Source organism: Chrysochloris asiatica, unplaced genomic scaffold (assembly GCF_000296735.1).
Source record: "Chrysochloris asiatica unplaced genomic scaffold, ChrAsi1.0 scaffold00034, whole genome shotgun sequence".
Taxonomy (NCBI): domain Eukaryota; kingdom Metazoa; phylum Chordata; class Mammalia; order Afrosoricida; family Chrysochloridae; genus Chrysochloris; species Chrysochloris asiatica.
In genome coordinates, this window is record NW_006408552.1 from 4,765,445 (window position 1) to 4,788,038 (window position 22,594).

Sequence of the window (22,594 nt, forward strand, 5' to 3'; positions counted from 1 at the left end):
CCAGTCTGGAACCCGGCGGAGGGAGACTGCGACTGAGAAAGCCGAAGCTCTGGGTCCCAGTCGCCACCCCGCTCCTGCCTTGCTCTGTGACCTTGAGCCAGGTCCTGCCCTGGACCTCAGTTTCCCCAACTGTACAGTTGGGGATGGATTAGTTAGCCCCGATACTAGTGAGCAGGGCAGAAATAATGTGGTCTGGGGATGTGGAGGACCTCCTAGCTGGAGTCCCCGCAATTACTTTTCTCGCTGCAGCAATCCTAGCACCTGCCATTAGCGTTGGTCCTGACAACCACACTCACTCCCTTTCAGCCCTATGTTCCTTACTGGGGTCCCATTCTGAGGGTTGCATCAGAGTTTGTGCTCAAAGACCCCTGAGACTCCCACATAGGCTTTGAGATCTTTTGGGTTTCCTCCTCTCAGCTCTCATGTCAGCTTTTGAGGGGAAAAACGGTTTTTTATCACCTGCCGCTCATGTAGCCCATCTTCAGAGACAGGACTCTGCAAAGAGCAAAGCGTTTATTGAGTATTAATACTCAGGAGAGCAGGGGAGTGGAAAATTTCCCACATCTATCTCCCCAAGGAAGAAGGGAGGGAAATTTTGTAGGGTGCTTCAGTATGAGGTAGGGGGCTGAGGAATTTCAGGAACTCTACTGTCTTTATTCAAGGTCGTGCCAATCTTCCTAGCCAGGCTGTCTCCAGCTGGCACCATTAATCTCTTCAGGTCATGCTTACCAGTGGACAGGGTAACAGATGTGTGGTGTTTTTCTTCTGTTCTGCAGTAGTCCTCAGAGTAGGGATTAACCCAGACCTACTTGGGACAGGTATCCACCTTGCCACCTTAACTGCCTTGGGACCTCATGGCCTTGAGCCTGGCTGTGTATCCCCAGCCAGTTTTGCACTTCTCCAGAGCTCAATCTCCCCATCTGTACAGTGGGTCTTCTGAAGCTCACCCCGTCCAAGGTGACAGGCCCCAGCGATGACTAAGCATGCCTAGTGGCTGACTTGAGATGCTGCCAAGCTTCCTGGAGCAGGTGTCTAGGAGCCCAGCTCTGCAGCAGCCGCCCCTCATCAGAGCACGACTTAGCCAAGCTCTGGTTGGAGCCAACATCTCTAGGCTGTCTGCCTTCCTCTCCCTGGGGGCTCTCACCTAGGATGCCCGGCCCAGTCTGGTCCAGTCCCTGTCATTTTGGGTCCTCTTAACACCTCCTCCTGGGCAGGCCAGGCCCAGAGAGAGAAAAGGGTTACAACAGTAGTGACCTGTCCCTGTATTTCTAAGCCCCCCCACTTTTTGTCATCCCATTTTATCATTCCAGATCCTGGATGAAAGATAGCTCTGGCTGCAAGGTGTCCTTCATCTCCTCCTCCTCGGTTTACAGATAGGGAAACTGAGCCTCAGGGTGGCTTGATAACTTAGTGTCTCAGCAAAACTCTCAGACCGGCACCCTTTCTTTGGCACCTGCACGCAGGGTCGGCAAGGCAGGCTGGACCTGTCCCCGCTTCTCCTAAGAATTCTTCCCAACTCCCTTTTTCCCCCTGCAGGAAGCGAGTTGCCCGTGTGTGTGAGCTGCAGCCAGAGGATCTGTGATGACCAGTACCTCCAGGCCCTGAATGCTGACTGGCACGCAGACTGTTTCAGGTAGGGTGGACCCCAGGCCAACCAAGACCAGAGGCTGGGCAGCAAGGAACCTGGGAGTCCTGGATGTACCTCCTGGCGCCGACTCAAGTGGTGACTTCCATCAGGTGTCCCTCGCCGGCCTCAGTTTCTCCCTCTGTGAAAGGAGGCACAAAGATCCCTAGAGGCCTTCCGTGTTGCCATTCTAGACCTCAGCGGAGAGGAGAGGAGAGACTGTGTTTGGCTGGGATTACCTAAGCCTGCTGGCACCTAGGCAGTGGGGAGGAGGTGGGGGCAGGGGAGGCCTTCCCTCTCTCTGCTCCTCAGCCTCATGCTCCAGTGTGAGAAAGCAGTTTCGTTGAAGGGGACCCCAGGCTGTTGTGAAGGTGCACAGCCAAGCAGGACCAGCCGCTCCCTCCAGACACCCATGTGTAGGAGAAGGGTGAGTGGATGGTCAAGGACAGGGTCAGTTACACGGAGACCCAGAGGTGACCCAGTGAAGCCAGTAGGACCAGACTAAGAAGCCAGATTCAAAGGTCTCAGCGGATGTGTGATTTTCCAAGTGAAGACAGAATTCCAGACCGAGGGCCCAGGGTGTACAAAGCGTGGAACTGTGGACAAGATCTAGCTTGGTTGGTGAACAGCAAAGTCTCGCTGGGGAAGCTCTGAAGGGGGGACATGAAGCCAGAGTTGGCATGGCCAAGAAGAGTGACTGCCAGCTACAGGGGTTCGGGCAGTGGGAGCTTCTGACAAGGTTTTGTTTTTTCTTTTTGCTAACATTGTCTAAAAAGGAGCTCTGGTAGCGTAGTGGTTACTAATCGGGCTGCGAGCCGCAAGGTCAGCAGTTCGAAACTACCAGCTGTTCCGCTGGAGAAAGATGAGGCTTTCTGCTCCCATAAAGATTTACAGCCTCAAAAACCCTGTGCAGGGTAGCTATGAGTCGGAACTGACTCCATGGCACATAACAACAACAACAACAACATTGTCTAGCATTTTCTTAACCTTTAGTCAGGGCCAGGCACTGTCCTAGGCACCTTACACTGTTGAATGTTGTTTCCATGGTACCCAAAGAGATCAGGACATTGAGGGGTTCATTCTTCTGAACAAAGCCACATAGCCATGTAGAGAAATGAACACACAGCGCCCACACTGACTGCTGAGGCCAGAAGAGAGATGGACACCCACCCTGGGACCCCAAGTCAGGTGTTTAAGCAAGGGGACCTTCAAGGAGAAAGGAAGATTGGTAGAAAGGGATGGGAAGATAGCATTGGTTTTAATTTGCAAAGAGCCAGCCAGAGTAGTGTGTCTCCTCTGAAGTCAGTGTGGAGCAGAGGGGGTTTCTGAGAGCAGGGAAGCATTGTGGGTAGACATGCTATTTAGAGATGTCACTCCAGTGGGCAGGGAGTGGACCATCACAGTACTAGTTCAGAGTGTCTGAGGAGGGGGAATTTCAGATATAGAAGGGACAGTATTTGACAAGCGTCAGCTTGCTCTGCTACCATTCATTGGGTATTCTTTTAATGCGACTTCATTAAACCTTCGCCATAACCAGTGGAGTCCTGTAGGATAAGCACTGCATGGTTGGCACTTCAAACCTACCAGCCACTCCTCAGAAACCCTATCCAAGGTCTCTGTGAGTCGGACCGACCCGATAACACTTAGCAACTACAACAACATAACCCTAAGCTGGTGGTGGGGTTTCTGTCCAGCTGGCTCCAACACACAGTAATCGAAGGTATAACAGAAGGAAGTGTTGCCCATTCCTGTGCTGCCTTCGTGAGCCTTACAATGCTTGAGTTCACTGTTGAGGAACTCATTTCATCTCATTGAGGGCATCCTTTCCATCAGCTGTCTCCTTTACCAACCAGGATGCCCTTTTCTAGAAAACCAAAGGTGGTGGTAGCTAAGTGCCATCGAATTGGTCGGACTCCTAGTGATCCCAGTTACAACAGAACCAAGCATCCTCACCATTGTTGGAGCCACTGTGTTGGTCCATCTCCTCAAGTTCTTTTTTGCTGACCCTCTGTTTTACCAAACACGATGGCCTTCCCCAGGGACTGGTCCCTCCTGATAATATGCCCAAAGTCCTGTTGAGTGCTGTCGAGTCTGTCCTGGCTCATCGTGACTCTGCATAGGATTTCTGAGGAGCAATTGGTGGGTTTGAATCGCCAGCCTTGTGGTTAGCGGTCCAGTGCTTATCCTACAGTACCACATCAGGACTCCAAAGCACTATATTCGTCTAGTTTGTACGTAATAAATGGAGCCTCAGAGCAATTAAGTAACTTGCAGAAGGTTGCACAGCTATGAGCTCGGACCATGTCTTTCTGACTCTGGTTCACTGCTGACTTGGGGTGAGGCCCGGGGCACTGGTGAATGACCTGAAGCTTTTAGCCTGGGTGGTCCTGGAAATTCAAGTGGAGTTGGGAACTGGGTTAGAGGTGTTGTGGGCTACCCAGGGCAGTGCTGCCTGTCCAGAGCTGGCCATGGCAAAGCCAGAGAAGATGGACCCCTCAGAACTGAGAGAGACTGTGATTTGGTTTTGAGTTCAAGGGAAGAACTTTGGGGGGCCTGTGCCTAAGGGAGGAGGGTCAGAGCTTTACGAGAATGAGGAGAGGCAGAGAAGCAATGGGGCACGAGGGCATCAGCCTCAGAGAGGGCCCTGCCCTGCATCACCAGAAGAGGGTGAGGCCTAGGTAGGGGCCGTAGGGAGAAAGTAGGTGGGCTATCCCTAGTGTGGCGAGGGATCTGGGCAGGGCTCCCATAATGAGGCTTGGCCCCAAGTCCCGTGGCTCCACTCATCCATGAGTCTCCTGCTGCTTCCCACAGCTCCAGAGTGGGGTCTTTGCTTGCCTGTTCTAGTTGGTTCCAACTTGGCGACCATGTATAGAATTTCCAAGGATCTGCTAGTGGATTTGAACTGATGACTTTGCAGTAAGCTGTCTGGTGCTTACCCTGCAGTGCCACACCAGGACTCTTTGTTTGGCTAGGCCATGTCTATAGGCAGCCAGGCTGACTTTTAGCTGAGACCTAAGCTCTGGGCGCTGCTCAGTTCCCTTCTGGAAGCATCTCAACGCTCTGAGGTAGGGCTGAGCCAGCCCCTAGGCTCCGAGGCCATGGGCCTAGTCTTGGTGCACTTGAACAACACGAGACCTTGATCTCATAGGCTTTCCCTGTGGGCCCCTAACCTTCTAAAGGTGCTCTGGAAGGAGAGGTGTGTTAATGCAGAGTGGGACCTGCACTCCGTGAAGAGGGAAAGAGCTACATACAGAACACCCTGCCATCCAGGCTGCTGCTGTCTGCTCCTTCTGTGCGTCCTGGTTCAGGAACCTCCTTGGACCCGAGTCAGTCAGACAGTTGCAATATTCACCAAGCACCCACTGTGCATCAGACACCCTTGCCACAACCCTCTGGTGTGGGGGCCACTTATGACAGCCGTTTTATAGAAGAAACTGAGATACAGAGTTCAATGAATAAGTTGTCCAAAATCCTATAGTTAGTAAGAAGCGAGTTGAAACTCAAACCTGGTAGGCTGGCTTCATTGCCTGCACTTAACAGGACCCAGTCCTGCCTGTCCAAGACACCATCAGGTTCTGGGAGATGCGCATGCTGAGGAGGTGACATTGAACCAGAGACCTAAGCAAAGAAAGGAGGGAGCAGCCTTGAAAGAAAGTGTGGAGGAGTTCCAGGCTGGGGGACAGCATGTACAAAGGTCCTGAGATAGGCACATGCTAGCCAGGAACAGCTAGGAGGCCAGTGTGGCTGGAGTTGGGGCTGGGTGGGTGGTAGGCGTAATCATGGGTAGAACAACATAGAGTCTGGTGGGCCACATGAAAGATACTAATCACTGTGTCCTTTTTTTTTTTTAATATCTTTTTTAGGGGGTATGGTGGAGGAATAGGTAGGAGTAAGGAGTTAGGGTTAGATTTATAATTATGTCTAGACAAGGCTTGTTTATTGAAATCTACTTGATTTCCATTTGATTTGGAAGTTCTCTAACTGCATTATTCTCTCTTTACTTTATGCCTTTTTAAATTCGTTGTTGCAAACATATATGTGGTTCTCTATTTTTAGCCTTCAGAATGCAACAACAACAACTTTTTTTTTAGCTTTTTATTTTCAATGAGTGGTTAACAGACAAATCACACACTTTGTTTCATCTCAATGATTGCACTTCTCTCCCTGCAACAAGAATTACTCCACTTCCTCCCTCTGCTTCCTAGTTCGGTTTCACCCAGAGTCCCATCTCGTCTCAACTTTGTCCTGAAATAAGTGTTGCCCTTTTGATTTTGAGCCATTGGCCTTCCCATGATAAGCATGCCTTACTAGTTCTGTTGTCTCCCACTATTATGCCTACTTGCAGGGCTGATAATTGGGCCATAAAGTGAGTTCCCTTTCAGACCTCAAGGGGTGGTCAAGGGTTCTTCCAGTCTCTTTCTGACCACTAAGCCCAGTCTTTTTATAACTTGAGTTTTATTCCACATTTTCTCCCACTCTGCTTGGGACCTTCTAATGTGGTCCCTTTCAGAGCAGTTGGTAGCCGGGCACCAGCTAGTTCTTCTGGTCTCAGAGTCCTAGAGAGTGATGGTCACGTGGTCCATTAGACCAGTGGATTAATGATTAGATCTGTTTTACTTTGAGTAATGGTTACGAGTTAGGCTGCTAACCTCAGGTTCAGCAGTTCAAAACTACCAGCTATTCCACAGGAGGAAAATGATGTTTTCTGCTCCCGTAAAGATTTACAGCCTCGGAAACCCTGTACAGGGTTGTTATGAGTCGGAACCGACTCCACGGCACATAACAACAACAACATATCTGAGTTGGAGTCCTGGTGTGGTGCTGTAGGATGAGCACTTGACTGCTAGCCACAGGTCAGCGGTTCAAACCCACCAGCCACGCTCCTTGGGAACCCTTTCCAGGCTCACTATGGGTTGGAACCGACTCATGGCACTAACAACACCAACAACATATCTGAGTTGAGTCTAGGTGATATTGTCATATATGTTAGTTTCATGTTGTCTGCTACTGTTGGTTCCCTTTATAAGGTTGATCTGGTTTTGCAAATTATTTTGATTTTTGTTTATCTAGAAATGTCCTAATTTCGCTGCTATATTTGATGAAAATTTCTGCTGTGTATATGATTCTTCTCTGAAGTCCTAGTATGGTGCTGTGAGTTAATGCACGGGAATGCAAGATCAGTTTCAACCGCAAGGTTGATAATTCAAGCTCATCAGTCACTCCTTGGAAACCCTATACAGGGTCACTGTGAGTCAGAACTGACTAGATGGCACATAACAACAACACCACATTCTTGGTTAGTAATTTTGTGTTGCAGAGTTGTATATCTATCATCCCATTGTCTTCTTGCATGCATGATTTCTGCTGGGGAATCAGGGCTTAATCTTAGCAGTTCTTTGTTTTTTGTTTTTCCTGAGCTGCTCTCAGGATTCTTTCCTTGTCTTTGGTTTTGACAAGTTTAAATGTAGTATGTGTTGTTGATTTTCTTTTAGGGTCTATCCTGTTTGGAGTTCACTTGGCTTATTAAATGGCTAACTTCTTGACTTCCATGTTGCTAGGAAAGTTTTGTTCCAACAATGCTTAGACAGTTTTCTCTGTTATCTCTTTCTGTTCTGGAATTCCAATCACGTGTAAGCTATTCCTTTTGGTAGTGTCCCACATAAATCTTATGCTTTCTTTGGATATTTTCATTCTTTTTTCTGATTATTCCTGTCAAAGATGAGTATTGAGAGATTTGCCTCCAAAGCCACTAATTCGACCTTCCATTGATTCAATTCTACCTCTCTTTGCCTTTCAATACACTATCTCTTTCTGAAATCTTAGTATTAATCTTCTGGCTTGCTGTTTTGGTATGGTTTCCAATTTTTCATTTCTCTTGTAAGATTATTCTTGTTGTGTTTTTGTTAATTCTTTTAAAGTTGTGTGTGTGTTCTAATAGCTTTCATCAAATAGTTCTGATACCATGTCGGTATTATATTTGCTGACTGTATTTTGGTTACTGGTTTGAGGCATTCTACTTTGTTTCTTCATGTAAGCTAAAGTTGTTTGTTTTCTCCAAGACCTTGTGGTGGTGTTTTTATATTAAATGATGATTGTATATTGGTGTGTTACTAGGAACTCACTATTTGTCTCCCAGTGGGTGTCGTAGGCACTGGAAGTGTGAACGTAGTTCTCTGTTCACTGTGTACCATTGTTCAGAGAGGGTTTTCTCTCCTCTGGAAGCAGGGACACTATGCCTGGTGCTATGCCTGGCGGAGCAGGGGGTGCCACGGACTACTGGGTTGTCGGGGGTGGGGACTCGCTATGCCCAGGCTACCAGGAGGGCACAGCAACAAGGGAGAACTGCACCCCCTTCCCCTTGCTGCTCAAAGGCACTGTATCCACAACCACTCGCGTGAGCTCATGTTGGCCACACCTTGCCACACTGGTCCACAGTTCACCTGTTTTTCTCTCTCTGCCTGTTAGCTTCCTCATCCAGTCAGCACTCAGTCTACCACCCTGTTCTATTTTCCAAAGCTCAGAGTTTCAGGATCACCGTGTGTGTCTGTCGCTCAGTCTCCCAAGTCTTGGATGCAGATGCTCTGCTCAGAGCTCTGCCTACTCCGCCATCTTGCCCTGGAAGTCTCTGTGTATTATCTTTGATTCTCACAACCTGAACGCTTGTGTGCTGCTCAGGTCTGGGGGGGTATCTGTCCTTAACGAAGCTCCAGACTCTGGAGGGGAGAGGAGGGCAGAGGGTGGAGAAGGCAGCCATATATAAACAGAGGCAAGCAGAGCCACTCAGGCTGTGACACGTGACCCAGGGGGCCATCGGATGGCTGCTGCTTGGAGAATCTGTTCCCCCTTCTGTGGGCCATGGAAGGGTTATCACGGGCCCAAGGGATACCCCTGGTCTCAGCACTGGAGCTAAACTGCTTAAAACTCCACAGTCCTTCAGCTTGCCACCCCAGAGCCCAACCCCTTCTCTGTCCCAATGATCCTACCTTCTGTGAGCTCCACCTCCCGGCAGGTTATAGTCAGGCCCAGCTGCTGCCTCTGGGAGGTCCCTTTCCAGAAACCTCCAGTGCACAGGCCCTTGGACAGTTGTAACTCTGGTAACATCTCCCAGTAGACTGGGTGGGACGCCCTGGGCCCAGAGGGCAGGGGTGGTCAGAGCCTAGGCTGACATGCAGTGCCCTCCTTGAAGGACCTTTCAGGTGAGGAAGGCGGACTGTCCATGGGAAGTCCAGCACCGGAAGAAGCAGCTGTCCCAGAGAGGTTTTAGCCTTCAGTGCCTTTGTGGTGCTGTGGGTTAATGCACTGGCCTGCAAAGCCTTTTGAACTGCAAGGTCGGTGGTTCAAGCTCACCAGGTGCTCCTTGGAAACCCTATACAGGGTCACTATGGGTCGGAACCGATTCGATGGCACTTAACAACCTTTGTCAGGCTGAGGTGGAGGTGCCTGGAGGGGCCCCTTGGGGTTTGCAGGACCTGTCTTAGTGTTGACCACAGCCTCCAGCTGGGGTCAAAACCTAAATCCCTCCCCTCAGCCAAAACCAGAGCTTAAGGCAGTGAAGCTGCTTCCTGTTTCGGGCCCAGACCAGATCCTCCTCGGGCCCCCACAAGGCTGCATCCTCCTCCACTTTGGCCACACCTCCTGCTGCCTCCAATCCAGAGTGCCTGGAGCGGGAAGGGGAAGCAGCTGGTGGAACTCACCCCTGCCCTCCCCTGAGGCTGTCAGAGGCCACTGCCGAGCTGTAAAAGATGCTGGCCTCAGTCCTGAGTAGAAGCCGCTTCCTCAGAGGGGCAAAGTAAGTGGAGAGCCCTCCTCCCGACCTGTCCTGGGCCTTAGCCAAGACCCCTGGTGTGAGGGCTGGGGACATCTGTGGGCCAGACCCTCCTGGGTCCAGCGACTAGGCAGGAGAACTGAAACTCCTAGGCTGGGGTGGGGGTGGGGGTACCATATCACAGGCTCCTTGTGATGCAGAGCTGGTCCTGGAACAATTCTGACTTGTCCTTGATGTCCAGGGATGTGGCCCTGAGTTAGAGGGATGGAGCCCACACCTCACTTCACTGCTGAGGGTGATTCTGGCTCCCACGTGGTCCCCTCCCCTGCTCTCAGAGAGGGAGGCTCCCGGAGGGGTATAGGGATGAGGCCATGGTCTCCCCACCCACAGGACCTAGCAGTGCTGCTGTGGAGCACCCTAATAACCACCCTTTGGGCTCCAGTCTGGAATGAGTAGGGCAGGGGTTTCCAGCTGTCTTTATCAGCAAAGATCCCCCGAGACCCCCAATGGCAAGTAGGCCGTGATAGGACTACTCAGAAAACTTCTGAGGATGCCAGGCTTGGAAGCGCCCAAGACCACTGAGGAGTGGGTGGAGAGAAGATCTTTAGTGGCACTGTGTGATTAGGGTTGGACTGCCAATCCCAAGGTTCAAATCCACGAGAGGAAGAAAACTGAAATAGGGTTACTCACTGGTGGTCATGATGATGGTATGTATATGCCGTGGAGTCGGTTTTGGCTCACAGCGACCCTGTATAGGATTTCCTAAACTGTGAATCTTTCCAAGGAGTCCTGGTGTCGTGCTGTGGGTTAATGCGCTGGACTGCAAAGTCGCTTTGAACTGCAAGGTGGGTTGTTCAAGTTCACCATCTGCTCCTTGGAAACCCTGTACATGATCGCTATGGGTTGGAACCGACTTGAAGGCACTTAGCAGTAACAACAAATGTTTACAGGAACGGAAAGCTACATTCCCTTCACCCACCCACCCCCCAAGCAACTGAGAGATTCGAACTGCTGACCTTGGAGTTAGCAGACTAGCTCATTTTCCACTAGGCTACCAAAAGGACTCATACAGGGCCACTTGGCGTCAGAATGGATTCAATGGCAGAAACTTCATTTAGTGGTTTATTTAAGTGGTTCATTTTTTGGTGGGCAAACAAAGCCTGCTGGTTGGGTGACTCATTGCTGGGTCTTCCACTGGCCCACTGAGAGAGGCAACAGTGATGAATGCGTGTGAATTTTCTGAGAGCCGAAGGGGTAGGTGCTTCCAGGCAGAAGAAGAGCATTCATTGCGGGCAGACAGGGACCGTGGGGGGGAGGGAGGTAGCCGCAGGGACTGTTTGAGGCAGAGGCCAGCTTCCTGCCGCCTGAGGCCATCACGGGTGGCTGATGAGGAGCAGCGTCTTGTCTGGTGGGTGGGTGGAGGAGTGAAGTGAATCATTATGTGTGTAGTCAGCACGGGGCGCTGGGGCGCAAGGTTGGGATGCGAGTCTGCCTGCGCCTCCGCAAAGGCACCTCTTCTCGTAGGACGGCTTAGCTCCTGCTTCTGGAGAGCCCCCACTGCCTGCCGCGGCCTGCGAGCCCTCCAGGTCTGCAGTGTGGGCTCAAGTTCAGGCGGCGGGGGCGGGCGATGACGTCATGGCTCCCAGTCCCGCCGCTTCCGCCGCCTCTCAGCCCTCCTCCTCCTGTCTTATCCCTTGGCCCTCACGCTCTCAGGGGGAACTCCTTTTTTTCTCTCTTCCTGGATGCGCCCCCCCCCCACTAGTGTGCTTCTAAACCCCAGCATTTTGTGCTGCCCCCCGCCCCCAGCTCCTCACTGCCATTCCCCTCCCCCCTCCAGCTCCCAAACAATGGGGAACTGGATCCTCTTAAAGGAACATGTCCCCACTATCACCCTCCTCACCTGGCCACCTGCTTGCTCCTGCCACTAAATGAACCCCAGCCTGAGGGCTTCAGTGGGCAGGCCAGCCGAGGTGAACAGGGGATGGGTACTCTGGTTGCATGGGGAGGGACCATCTCCCAGAGCCCAGTCTCTCCTATAGGATCCCTGTGGAGCCTGAGTCTGGGTGCCTTGGACAAGCACCCCAAGTGCTCACCACCTGGTGGTACAGTTCTAGATGCAAACCCTCATCCGTTCTCCCACATACCATGCCCATTGGCTTAAATCCACCTGCCTCACCTGCCCATGGAGGAGGGGGACATCTATCTGTTCTTTGGCCTCTGTGCATCCTGGCTCTTAGGGGTTGCTGGCCCCCACGCTACAGGCCACTAGTTGGGAAGAAATCAGACATGTAGGTAGGTCTTACTCTTACCCTAGCGGGGCTCCTGCCAGCCAGGCCTCCCTGGTAGCTTCTGTTGGTGATGCAGGGGTCTTGGAGGACAGCTTCACACTGGACCTCCCATAGGCCCGCCCTGCTCCTTCCAGGTAGCAGTTTTTCTGAGGGGAGACAGCTAAAGTGGGGTGGCCTTGAACTGCGTTCTTGGAACTAGGAGCACATGAAGGGCTAGTTGGTACCCATGAACCGCTGAGACTAGGCCTTGTCTTGACTTGATCCCTGCTGGTCCGCACTGGACTGAACTTGTACCTTGTATCTTAGTGGACTAGGAAATCACTGTGGGATCCTTGGTGTTCCTAGCTGTGTGTGCCTTTGGGCAATTCAAACCCTCAGAGACTCTCAGTCATCTGTAAAGTGAGTAAGCCACGCCTGCCTAGTGTGGTGCCTTGTGAGGACTGAGTAAACTCAGTCTAAGGAGCACACAGTTTCTAACTTCCTGGCTCCAATAGTTCACTGCCTCAACTCCCCCTCCTCAGTGTTCAGGGAGAGGAGGGAGATGCTCTCCTTAGAAGGGTGGGGCTTGGGTTTCGCTCCAGCCCTGATCCTAGGCTCCCAGCCCCCACTACTTGGTTGGTGGCCAAGAGCTAACTGCCCTTGAGGGACACTGGTGGAGCCAGACATGCAGAGCCACCGCGGGTGGTTGTACACTGCACAGAGATAAGCGCCTTGTGGCCCACCCCCAAAAGGCAAGCTGCTGCAGACTTTGGGGAGGGGTGGACGCAGGTGGTGCTCAGTGGGCACCCTCTTTCACCTAGGTGTTGTGAGTGCAGTGCCTCCCTTTCACACCAATACTACGAGAAAGATGGGCGGCTCTTCTGCCAGAAGGACTACTGGGCGCGGTATGGCGAGTCGTGCCATGGGTGCTCGGAGCACATCACCAAGGGGCTGGTCATGGTGAGTGGCCCTTCCTGGGACACGGCGGTGGGGTGGGGTGGGGTGACTCCCTCACAGGTGCCTTGTGATTCCCCGCTCTCTGGGCCTGTGAGCTCAGCAGACCACCCACCTAGCCACCCCCACCCTGCCTGATTTGCCCAGGGCTGTCCTGCTGAGGGGAGGGAGGCCCAGAGGAGGATCACTGGGGCTGCTAGCTGGGATTTCCGCTCCCTCAGGTGGCTGGGGAGCTAAAGTACCACCCCGAGTGCTTTATCTGCCTGACGTGTGGGACCTTCATCGGTGACGGGGACACCTACACGCTGGTGGAGCACTCCAAGCTGTACTGGTGAGAGCTCAGCTATCCTGCTCCATGTGGGGAGGTTGGAGGGATACAGTCACCAACATCCCTTTCCTCCATGGTATAGAAATGGCCTGAAATAAAACATAGGGAGAGCCCCGAATGTCTGCTCACTTACTGACAGAGCTGGATTTCAGCACAAGACTTGACCCCTTCTAGAAGGGCATGGCATGACCTCCTGAACAGAATTGCCCCAGAAGGGCCGAGCTGGGCATGCTCAGTTCCTGCTCCCAGTTCCATCTGTCAGCCAAGTCCAATGCCTGGGCTGGCAGATGGAGGACAGTGGTGGGGGACTGTGCTGATGTTTGTTTCTCTCCGCTCTGGCTCCTCACCACCTGTGGCCCTGCAGTGGACACTGCTACTACCAGACCGTGGTGACCCCTGCCATTGAGCAGATCCTGCCCGACTCCCCTGGTTCACACCTGCCCCACACCGTCACCCTCGTCTCCATCCCAGCCTCAACCCACGGCAAACGTGGTCTCTCTGTGTCCATCGACCCACCTCACGGCCTACCAGGCTGCGGCACTGAGCACTCCCACACCGTCCGCGTCCAGGGGTGAGTGGCTGGCCTACAGCAGGTAGGACTGTGGCCGTTGATGCTGTAGGTGGGTGGCTGACTCTGGTGCTGGGGGCCCTGAGAATGATATGGTACAGAACAAGCTGACTCTGACCAGCTGTGTACCATCGTGGTTCTGCCAGCTGTCAGATTTGCTAGAGGACATACAGAAAACATTCATTAATGCATATATGTATGACCCAGCAAGGAAGAGGAGAGGAGGACAGCAGGTCTGGAGTGAGTGAAGGAGGGAATCCAGGCTTATCAGAAACAATATAAAACAAATTTTACTCAGTATGTTTTAATACCCTTGAATTATGGTGTTGGCAAAGAATATTCAAAAGTCACATGGACTGCCAGAAGAACAAAGAAATATATCTTGGAAGAAGTAGATCCAGAGTGCTCCTTAGAAGCCAGAATGACGAGACTTTGTCTCTCATACTTTGGGCATGTTGTCAGAAGGGGCCAGTCCTTAGAGAAGGACATATGCTTGATGAAAAAGAAGGAAACCCCTAAGGAGATGGGTTAACACAGTAGCTGCAATAACGGGCTCTAACAAAACAATTGTGAGGATGGTGCTGGACCGGGTAGTGTTGTGTTCAGTTGTGCGTAGGGCGCTGTGCGTAAGAACAAACTCCTAACACCTAACGACAACAGTAACATGTTTTTAATACATTGCTAAGTGCTGTCTAGTTGGTTCCTACTCATGACGACCTTGTATATCTGATTTTCAAGAAGCAGCTGGTGGGTTTGAACCACCACCTTGTGGTTCAAGTTGACCTTGAGGTGCAGTGCTTATCCTACAGCGCCACTCCAAGACTCTCTTAAGTACATAAGAGAAGCGTAAAAACTGAGTAAAGAATAAATCTGGACAAGATTCAAAACTCTTAGGAGTGAAATATGTAATTACTATATTAAAATGAAAGGAACTCTGGTAGCGTAGTGGTTACAAGTCGGGCTGCTAACTTCAAGGTCAGCAGTTTGAAACTACCAGCTGATCCGTGGGAGAAAGCTGAGACTTTTCTGCTCCCGTAAAGACTTACAGCCTCGGAAATCCTATACAGGGTCACTATGAATTGGAGCTGACTCGATGGCACACCACCACCATATTATTAAAAGGAAAAGCTAAAGGCAAGATTTTAAAAGTAAAGAACGGTTTAGAACTCTTGAAGAGAAAACCAGACAGAATTTTATGAAAACTGTAAAAGGTTAAAATACAAGGGGGCTTCAAAAGTTTGTGGGAAATTTCCATTTTCTTTCCATGAACATTTTCCCTTTGTATATAGAGAATAGAGAAAGATCTAATAATCTATTGGGAATCCCAAATAGATAACTGGGAAGAGGCAGTGTTTGAAGACATAATGACAGAACTTCCAAGCACTGATGATAGACACCAATTCATTTCTCCACCTGGTACATCCTGAACAGCAAAATAAAAAATCCACCCCTCAATACTAGTACTCCAAAGGCTAAATAAAGAAAAGACTTTGAGAGCTGCCTTGTAGCTCAGAGGCAGGAAGGGACAGGAAAGAAGGACATATGGAAAGGGAAATCGGAAGAATGCTGTTACCATTGTTTATTACATTGTTAAAATCAGTGTCATGAAAAAACTATGAACTGCTAAATGGAAAACTAACTTCTCTGTAAGGTTTCACCCAAATCACAATAAGAAGTGAAAAAAATAAGAATGCCCCCTCCCCAAAATAGACAAATTCCCTTCAAAGAAAGGACACTTTAGGCTAAGTACAGACTTCCCAACAAAAACAATGCAAGTTAGAAAACAATGAAATGATACCTTGAATGCGCTAAATGAAACTCACCATCAATCTAGGATTTCTTGAAAAACACTCTTCAAGCACCAAAAAGATATCTTTGGGTAATATGGGTTTGGTTTCTTGATTCGAAGGTTTGGGGTCATGGTTTCCTGGGATAGCCCAGTTAATTGGCCAAATAACACATTTAGTGATTTTGTTCGACCTCCTAGTTCATTGTGTAGTTCCTGGGATCTGAAAAGGTTGTAACCCAAGGTTCAACAACCGCTGTACAGGGTCGCTATGAGTCAGAACCGACTCGACGGCACTTAACAACAATGTATTAAAACATATAGTTTTGACTTGTTTTTTTTCATGTTTTCAATTTGCTTCCAGAACGTCACACAGCTCTGAAAACTGTATGAAGCCATTTTACTTTGCATATGTGGGGTCAGAATCCTCTCAACAACTAACAACATTCCTTTCCTTAGGCGGTTGTGTGCCGTCGAGTTGGTTCTGACTCAGAGCGACCCTGTATAGGGTTTTCAAGCGTGGCTGGTGGGTTTGAACCACCGACCTGTGCTTAGCAGTCATGCCAGGGCTCAGTACTTGAGGTTTTCTTCATAAAAGCAAGGGCATTCTCCTATTTAACTATCAGTTACTGTATTTAATAGTACAATTATCACTAACATTGATAGAATTCAATACTGCTCTTCATAGATGGGTGACACAGACATTTATTAAAGCCTCGACTACTCAGTGGGAGTCTGCACCTGTCTCAGAAAACAGACGTGGCGATCTGCATCCCAAAGGTCACAGCCCTGAGAACCTTGGGGCACAGTTCTACCCTGACATACGTGGGGTAGTCATGAGTCAAATGGATTCATTGGCAGCTATCAACCACACTTTACATATTTGAATTTTAATACTAGCAGTCTCCATACATTTCTCTTATAGCACTTCTTCCCTCCCCCTGCCACACACGGTCCAATCAGGAGCCTACACAGCGTGTGATTGCCAAGTCTCTTGGGTCTCTTGTTATTTGTGTTGTTAAGTGCTGTCGACTCATAGCAACCCTGCATAGCGGGTGGTCCTGCCAAGGCAGCCACCGTTCCAGCCATCACGTTGTTGTTAAGTGCTGTCGAGTTGGTTCATACCACCCTGTATACGATTTCCAAGGAGCAGCTGCTGAGTTTGAACTGCTGGCCTTGTGGTTCAAACCAACCTTGTGGTCAAGAACTTATCCTACAGTGCCACACCAGGACTCATTAAGTGCTGTTGAGTCAATGCTCATGACTCATAGTGAACCTGTATAGGGTTTCCAAGGAGTGGCTGGTGAATTTGAACCACAGACCTTGCAATTCAGACTGACCTTGCAGTCCAGTGTATTATCCCACAGCGCTACACCAGGACTCCAACCATCATGTTGTTGTTGTTAAGTGCCGTCGAGTCGATTCTGACTCATAGCGACTCTCTGTAGGGTTTCCAAAGAGCAGCTGGTGAGTTGAACCCCCGACCTCAGGTCAAGAGCTTATCCTACAACACCACACCACAACACCACACCAGGACTTGTTAAGTGCCATTGAGTCGGTTCTGACTCATAGCGAGCCTTTAAGGGTTTCCAAGGAGCTGCTGGTGCATTTGAATCTCCGACCTTGCAGTTCAAACCGACCTGCCACAGCACCGCACCAGAACTCACGTTGGCGTTAAGTGCCATCGAATTGGTTCCAACCCATGGTGGTCATGGTGATGTGCCGTGAAGTCATTTCTGACTCAGAGTGACCCTGTACAGGGTTTCCGAGGCTGTAAATCTTGATGGGAGCAGAAAGCCTCGTCTTTCTCCCGTGGAACAGCTGGTAGTTTCGAACTGCTGACCTTGCGGTTCGCAGCCTGATTAATAACCACTACGCTACCAGAGCTCCTGTATGCACAGCACCGCACCAGAACTCAACATTGTTAAGTGCCATCGAGTTGGTTCCAACCCATAGCAACCCTGTATAGGGTTTTGAGGCTGTAAATATTTTACGGGGACAGAAAAGCTTCATCTTTCTCCTGTGGAACCGCTGGTAGTCAAACTGCTGACCTTGAAGTTATGGCCTGATTCATAACCACTAAGCTACCAGAGCACCTTGCATAACTCACAATGTTGTTGTTGTTAATTGCCGTCAGTCAATTCCGACCCACAGCGACCCTGTATAGGGTTTCCAAGGAGCAGCTGGTGATCTTGAACTGCTGACCTTGCAGTTCAAATGGCTGTGCATTCTGGCACATTAGCCCACAGTGCCACACCAAGACTCCTATAAATCACATTGTTGTTGTTGTTAAGTGCTGTCAAGTCGGTTCTGACCCATAGTGACCCTGTATAGGATTTCCAAGGAGTAGCTGGTGGGCTTGAACCACCGACCTTGCAGTTCGAACTTTGCAGTCTGGTGCATTAACCCACATCGCCACACGTTGTTGTTAGGTGCCATCGAGTCAGTACCGACGCATAGCAACCGTGTGCACAACAGAATGAAGCACTGCCCGATCCTGGGCCAATTTCAGTATTGTTGCCACGCTTGAGTCCATCGATGCTGCCACTTGGCCAATCCATCTCATTGTGGGTCTTCCTCTTTTTCTCTGACCCTCCATCTTACCAAGCATGACATCCTTCTCCAGCGACTGCTCCCTTCTGACAATATGTCCAAAGTATGAGAGACAAAGCTTAGCCATCCTGGCCTCCAAGGAGCACTCTGGCTGCACTTCTTCCAAATCGGATCTATTGGTTCTTTTGGCAGCCCATGGCACTTTCAATATTCTCCTCCAACACCATAACTCAAAGGCATCAATTCTTCTACAGTCTTCCTTATTCACTGTCCAGCTTTCGCTTGCATCTGAGGTTATTGAAAATACCATGGCTTGGGCCAGGCGCACCTTAGTCCTCAAGCTGACATCTTTGCTCTTCAACACTTTAACAGAGATTTTGTGCAGCAGATTAGGGGTGAGTTAATTAAATGTTTGACTGAATATAGTAGACTAATTTTTAAGTTGGTATATTTTGTATGGCCCTTGGCAGAAAAAAGGTTCCCCACCCCTGCTGTGTAGGGTTTCCAAGGAGCGACTAGTGGGTTTGAACTGCCAACCTTGTGGTAAACAGTCCATCCCTATCCTTCAACATCACACTAGGACTCTGACTCTGACCGGTCTATAGCCTCATCCTCATCTGTCATGCCCTTGCCATTTTTGAAGAGTACTTGGCCAGTTGGTAAGTTCCCTCATTTTGGATGGCCTGACTCTTCCTCTTGGGTAGATTTAGCTTCTGTGTTTTGGGAAGGACGCTATGGAAGCTCCTCAGATGGCACCTGCTGTCGGTGTACCAGGTGCCCAATTGGGTCCAGTTTCTCTGCTGTAAAGGGGCTTCTCCTGGTGTGGCGCTGTAGTATCCGCGCTGGACTGCAACTCACAAGGTCAGCAGTTCCAGCCCACAGGCAACTCCTTAGAAACCCTGTACAGAGTTGCTATGAGTCGGAACCACATAAAGGAACTTAACAACAACAGTAATTAATTGGTGAGGAGATTTGCTCCCCAGTCGGCTCCCCTGTCATCCTTCACCAAATGCTTCTAGCATCCATTGTGGATGGCTGTAAAATGCTCCTGTCTGCCTGCTGTTATCCTCCTGCTCTTACTAGTTAGCTTCCCACAGTAAGGGAGCGCTGTTCGTCAGGAAGAAACATACTGTACGATGATTGTGAATCTTGCCCTCTCTACCCTGCCCTGCCCTCCCTCCTAATCGGCCTCACATCTCATGGAGCTAAAAATCCCAAACCTGACCCACTACCATCGAATCAACTCCGAATCATAGCGACCCCCTAGGACAGAGTAGAACTGCTCCAGAGTTTCTGAGGCTGTCATCTTTACGGGAGCAGACAGCCTCAGTGGTCTCCCATGGAGCAGCCGGTGGGTTTGAACTGCCGACCTTGCTGTTAGCCCACTTCTTAACCCACTGTGTCACCAGGACACTGGTGGGGAGCTTGGCAGACACAAAGCAAACATTGCTTAAAAAGTTTGTCTGAATATAAAATGAAAAACCAAGTAAGTAAAATGAAAGGGTTGAAGTAAGCAAGTAAATTTGACCAACTGAGAGTCAGCTTTTGGACCCAGCTAAAAAAGTCCTGGTGTGGCGCTGTGGGATAGAGCACACTAGACCACAAGTTGGGCAGTTCAAACTCACCAGCCACTTCTTGGAAACCGTATACAGTGTCACTGTGAGTTGGAACTGACTCGACAGCACTTAACAACCATAAATAAGGAAGGAGCCTCAGAGCAAGAGTCTGCTGGCCCTTTGTTGCCAATTCAGGAAAAATGAGCACTTTAGTCAACCTCTTCCTTGTAGGGAGAGTGTGAGCTCAGGTGGAAAGTCAGGGGATTCAGACCTGTTTAGGAGGCATTTTACCTTGACCTTCATCTGCCCCAAGCATACCTGGCAGGCTCCATCTTTCCCACGGTAGAGACAGTGTTCTATTGAAGAAGCTGACCATCTAGTCTGGGCCAGTAAAGAGCCAGAAGCATGTCACCTTTCTCCAATATCACACCCATGGCAGACATGAGTAATCCATAACAGAGCTCTCACCACTGAACCAGAGCTCAGCCTTCTGGACAGTTGCAACCTGCAGTTCGTGCAAGACCACCCCCTCCCCGCTGGCCTGTTGGGGATCGGTCTGACCTCTACTCTGTGCCCACAGAGTGGACCCAGGCTGTATGAGCCCAGATGTGAAGAATTCCATCCACATTGGAGACCGGATCCTGGAAATCAATGGCACCCCCATCCGGAATGTTCCCCTGGATGAGGTACAGAGTCCTGAGTCTGGGGAGCAAGACTGAAGGTCTTGAGTCTGGGGAGTAAGACTCACCTGCCCACACCTGCTCTCCCCAGATTGACTTGCTGATCCAGGAAACGAGCCGCTTGCTCCAGCTGACTCTTGAGCATGACCCCCATGACACTGTGGGCCACGGAGCAGGGCCTGAGCCCAGTCCCCTGGGCTCCCCAGCTCACACTCCCAGCGGGGAGGCAGGCAGCACAACCCAGCAGAGACCTGTCCTGTAAGTCCTCATGCTCCTGGCTTCACAGGCTCTCAGACAGAAACAGGAACTGCAGTCTTAAGGGGACTAAGAAAGGGTACTAGGACGCACCGCCCCCTGGTGGCGAGCTACAGCAATCACTGCTGGGGCCCTGCCTTAGGCTGATAGCTGGGATAATGGAAACATTTATGGTGGTGGGCAGAGTTCCATAGAAAAGAAAGAAAAAACATAGACACACGAAAATTACACACAGAAAAACTCACTGTCATAAATGCACGCATGGAGAAATTTCCACAGGGCAAATTGCTCACGGGATGGCTGAGTGTAAAAATGCCCTCCCAGAAAAAGTCTCAGTCACAATGCTATAAATAAACTCGGACCCTAGCTCGAATGCTAACCCTGCCTTCTATACTATGAAAATTTCTGTGTATTTTTCTGTGTGGACATTTTTCTTGGATGTGTTTAGGACTGGGGAATGTTTTATGTGTGCTTTTTTTTCTGGCTGGGGTGGGGAGAGGCGGTCTGAGGCTGAAGACTAGGGCCTGCATCTAGTCTGCTCCTCACCTGTGATTCTGAAGTAGTCACAGAGCCTTACATTTGGCAGAGGTAGTCTGGTAGCCCGTGGGGAGGCCCTAGAGGGGGTATACCCCAGGAGCCTGCCAGAGGTGACTGCTCTGGTCCAGGGGACAAAAGGAAGAATGCCAGTGAGAGCCTGGTCTCACTTCATTACTGTGGGATCTGCTTGGGACACCTTATGAGGTGACAGCCCATGAAATATTGATGGGGTGCATCTCTTCACCTGTATCCTGAGCCCTGGGCCAAAGCGTCAAGGAGACCAAGGACCAACCCCAGCACCCTCTCCCTTAACATGGAAGTGGGGCAGGGCTGGAGGGAGCCAGATCAAATGAGAGGCTGGGGCTCGGGGCACCAGAGGGAGCATGGCAGCCAGGGAGGAAGAAGGTCCCTGCCTCCCTGGGGGCACTGGGCTCAGTGTGTGCCCCCGGCAGGCGGAGCTGTAGCATCGACAGGTCTCCAGGTGCCGGCTCGCTGAGCTCCCCCGCTGCCCTGCGCAAGGACCTGGGCCGCTCCGAATCCCTCCGCGTGGTCTGCCGGCCTCACCGCATCTTCCGGCCCTCGGACCTCATCCACGGGGAGGTGTTGGGAAAGGGCTGCTTCGGCCAGGCCATCAAGGTATGTCTTCATGGTGCCCCACATAAATCTTGGACTTGCTTCCAGTAATTTCATTCTTTTTATCTGATTGTTCTTCTAGCTTAATAGTGTTGAGAGATTTAAGCTCACTAATCCGGGTTTCCATTGCTTCAGATCCGCTCCTTTGCCCTTTCAGTGAGTTGTCGGTATCTGAGATCCTAGTGTTAATCCTCTGAATTTCTATTTGCAGGTTCTGTAGTAGTTCAAAATCTGCATTTATTCTGACTGTAATGTTTTTGTAATGTTTTCCGAAATTCTTTTAAAGCATTTTCTGTGTTCTCCTTGCTTTCTTCAATCTTTCTGTCAATCCGTTCAACGTACCTAAGTATTATTCTTTTGAATTGCTTCTCAGGTAGTTGCATTACCTTTTTTCCTCAGAAACATTTTCTGGCTCTGCATCTTGATTATTTGTTTGAGCCATTCTCGTGTTTCTTCATGTGAGCTAAAATGACCTGTTGTCTCCGGAACATTGTGGTGTTTCTTGTGTTTTTATTTAGGTTCTCACTGGTTATATATTGGTGTATTCTTGGGTTCTCACCAGCTGTCCCCTGGTGGACGTGATGAGAGAATGGAAATGTGTGCACTGGTTTCCATTTGCCAGCTTTGCAGCTCAGTTTAGGGTGGGTTTGGATGGTGTTGGCTGATGCCTACCATTGATCAGGTGGTATAGGAGCTGCTATTGGCTCTTGTCCAGTGGGTGGAGCTGCAGAGGGCGTGGTTGCGGTTGAGCTGTACGGATGTTGCTATCTCCCGTCGGATAGGTCAAGAGGAGAAAACACAGGGAAACAAAACATAACAAGCAAACAGCAGCAAAAACAGACAGCAACAAGAAAAAAAAATATATAATAACTTACAAAACATAAGAGGGACAAGAAAATAGAACTGTGCAAGAGAAAACAAAAGGAAAAGAAAAAAAATAAACCGGGATGATGAAAAAAGAGACTAGAAAATAGTAAAGAAAAAGGAAAAGAAGAAGAGGGTAGAAATGAGACAGAAGTAAACACAAGACCAGAGCTAGCTAGGATAAAAACCGAGGGAAGAGAAGGAGAGGAAAAAAGAAGAAGAAA

The 22,594-nt window shown here is 50.0% G+C and overlaps 1 protein-coding gene across 1 annotated transcript in view; it reads left to right on the forward strand.

The window, feature by feature from the left end:
- The first annotated feature begins 1,540 nt into the window (after positions 1-1,540).
- LIMK1 (LIM domain kinase 1) overlaps positions 1,541-22,594 on the forward strand; it is a 28,015-nt gene continuing 6,961 nt past the window's right edge. The window contains exons 1-7 of the mRNA XM_006859704.1: positions 1,541-1,633; positions 12,478-12,616; positions 12,832-12,941; positions 13,303-13,509; positions 19,982-20,087; positions 20,173-20,339; positions 21,326-21,509. Of these exons, the coding sequence (XP_006859766.1) occupies positions 12,614-12,616; positions 12,832-12,941; positions 13,303-13,509; positions 19,982-20,087; positions 20,173-20,339; positions 21,326-21,509 (777 nt within the window). The 5' untranslated portion in view covers positions 1,541-1,633; positions 12,478-12,613. The remainder of the gene's footprint in view (positions 1,634-12,477; positions 12,617-12,831; positions 12,942-13,302; positions 13,510-19,981; positions 20,088-20,172; positions 20,340-21,325; positions 21,510-22,594) is intronic.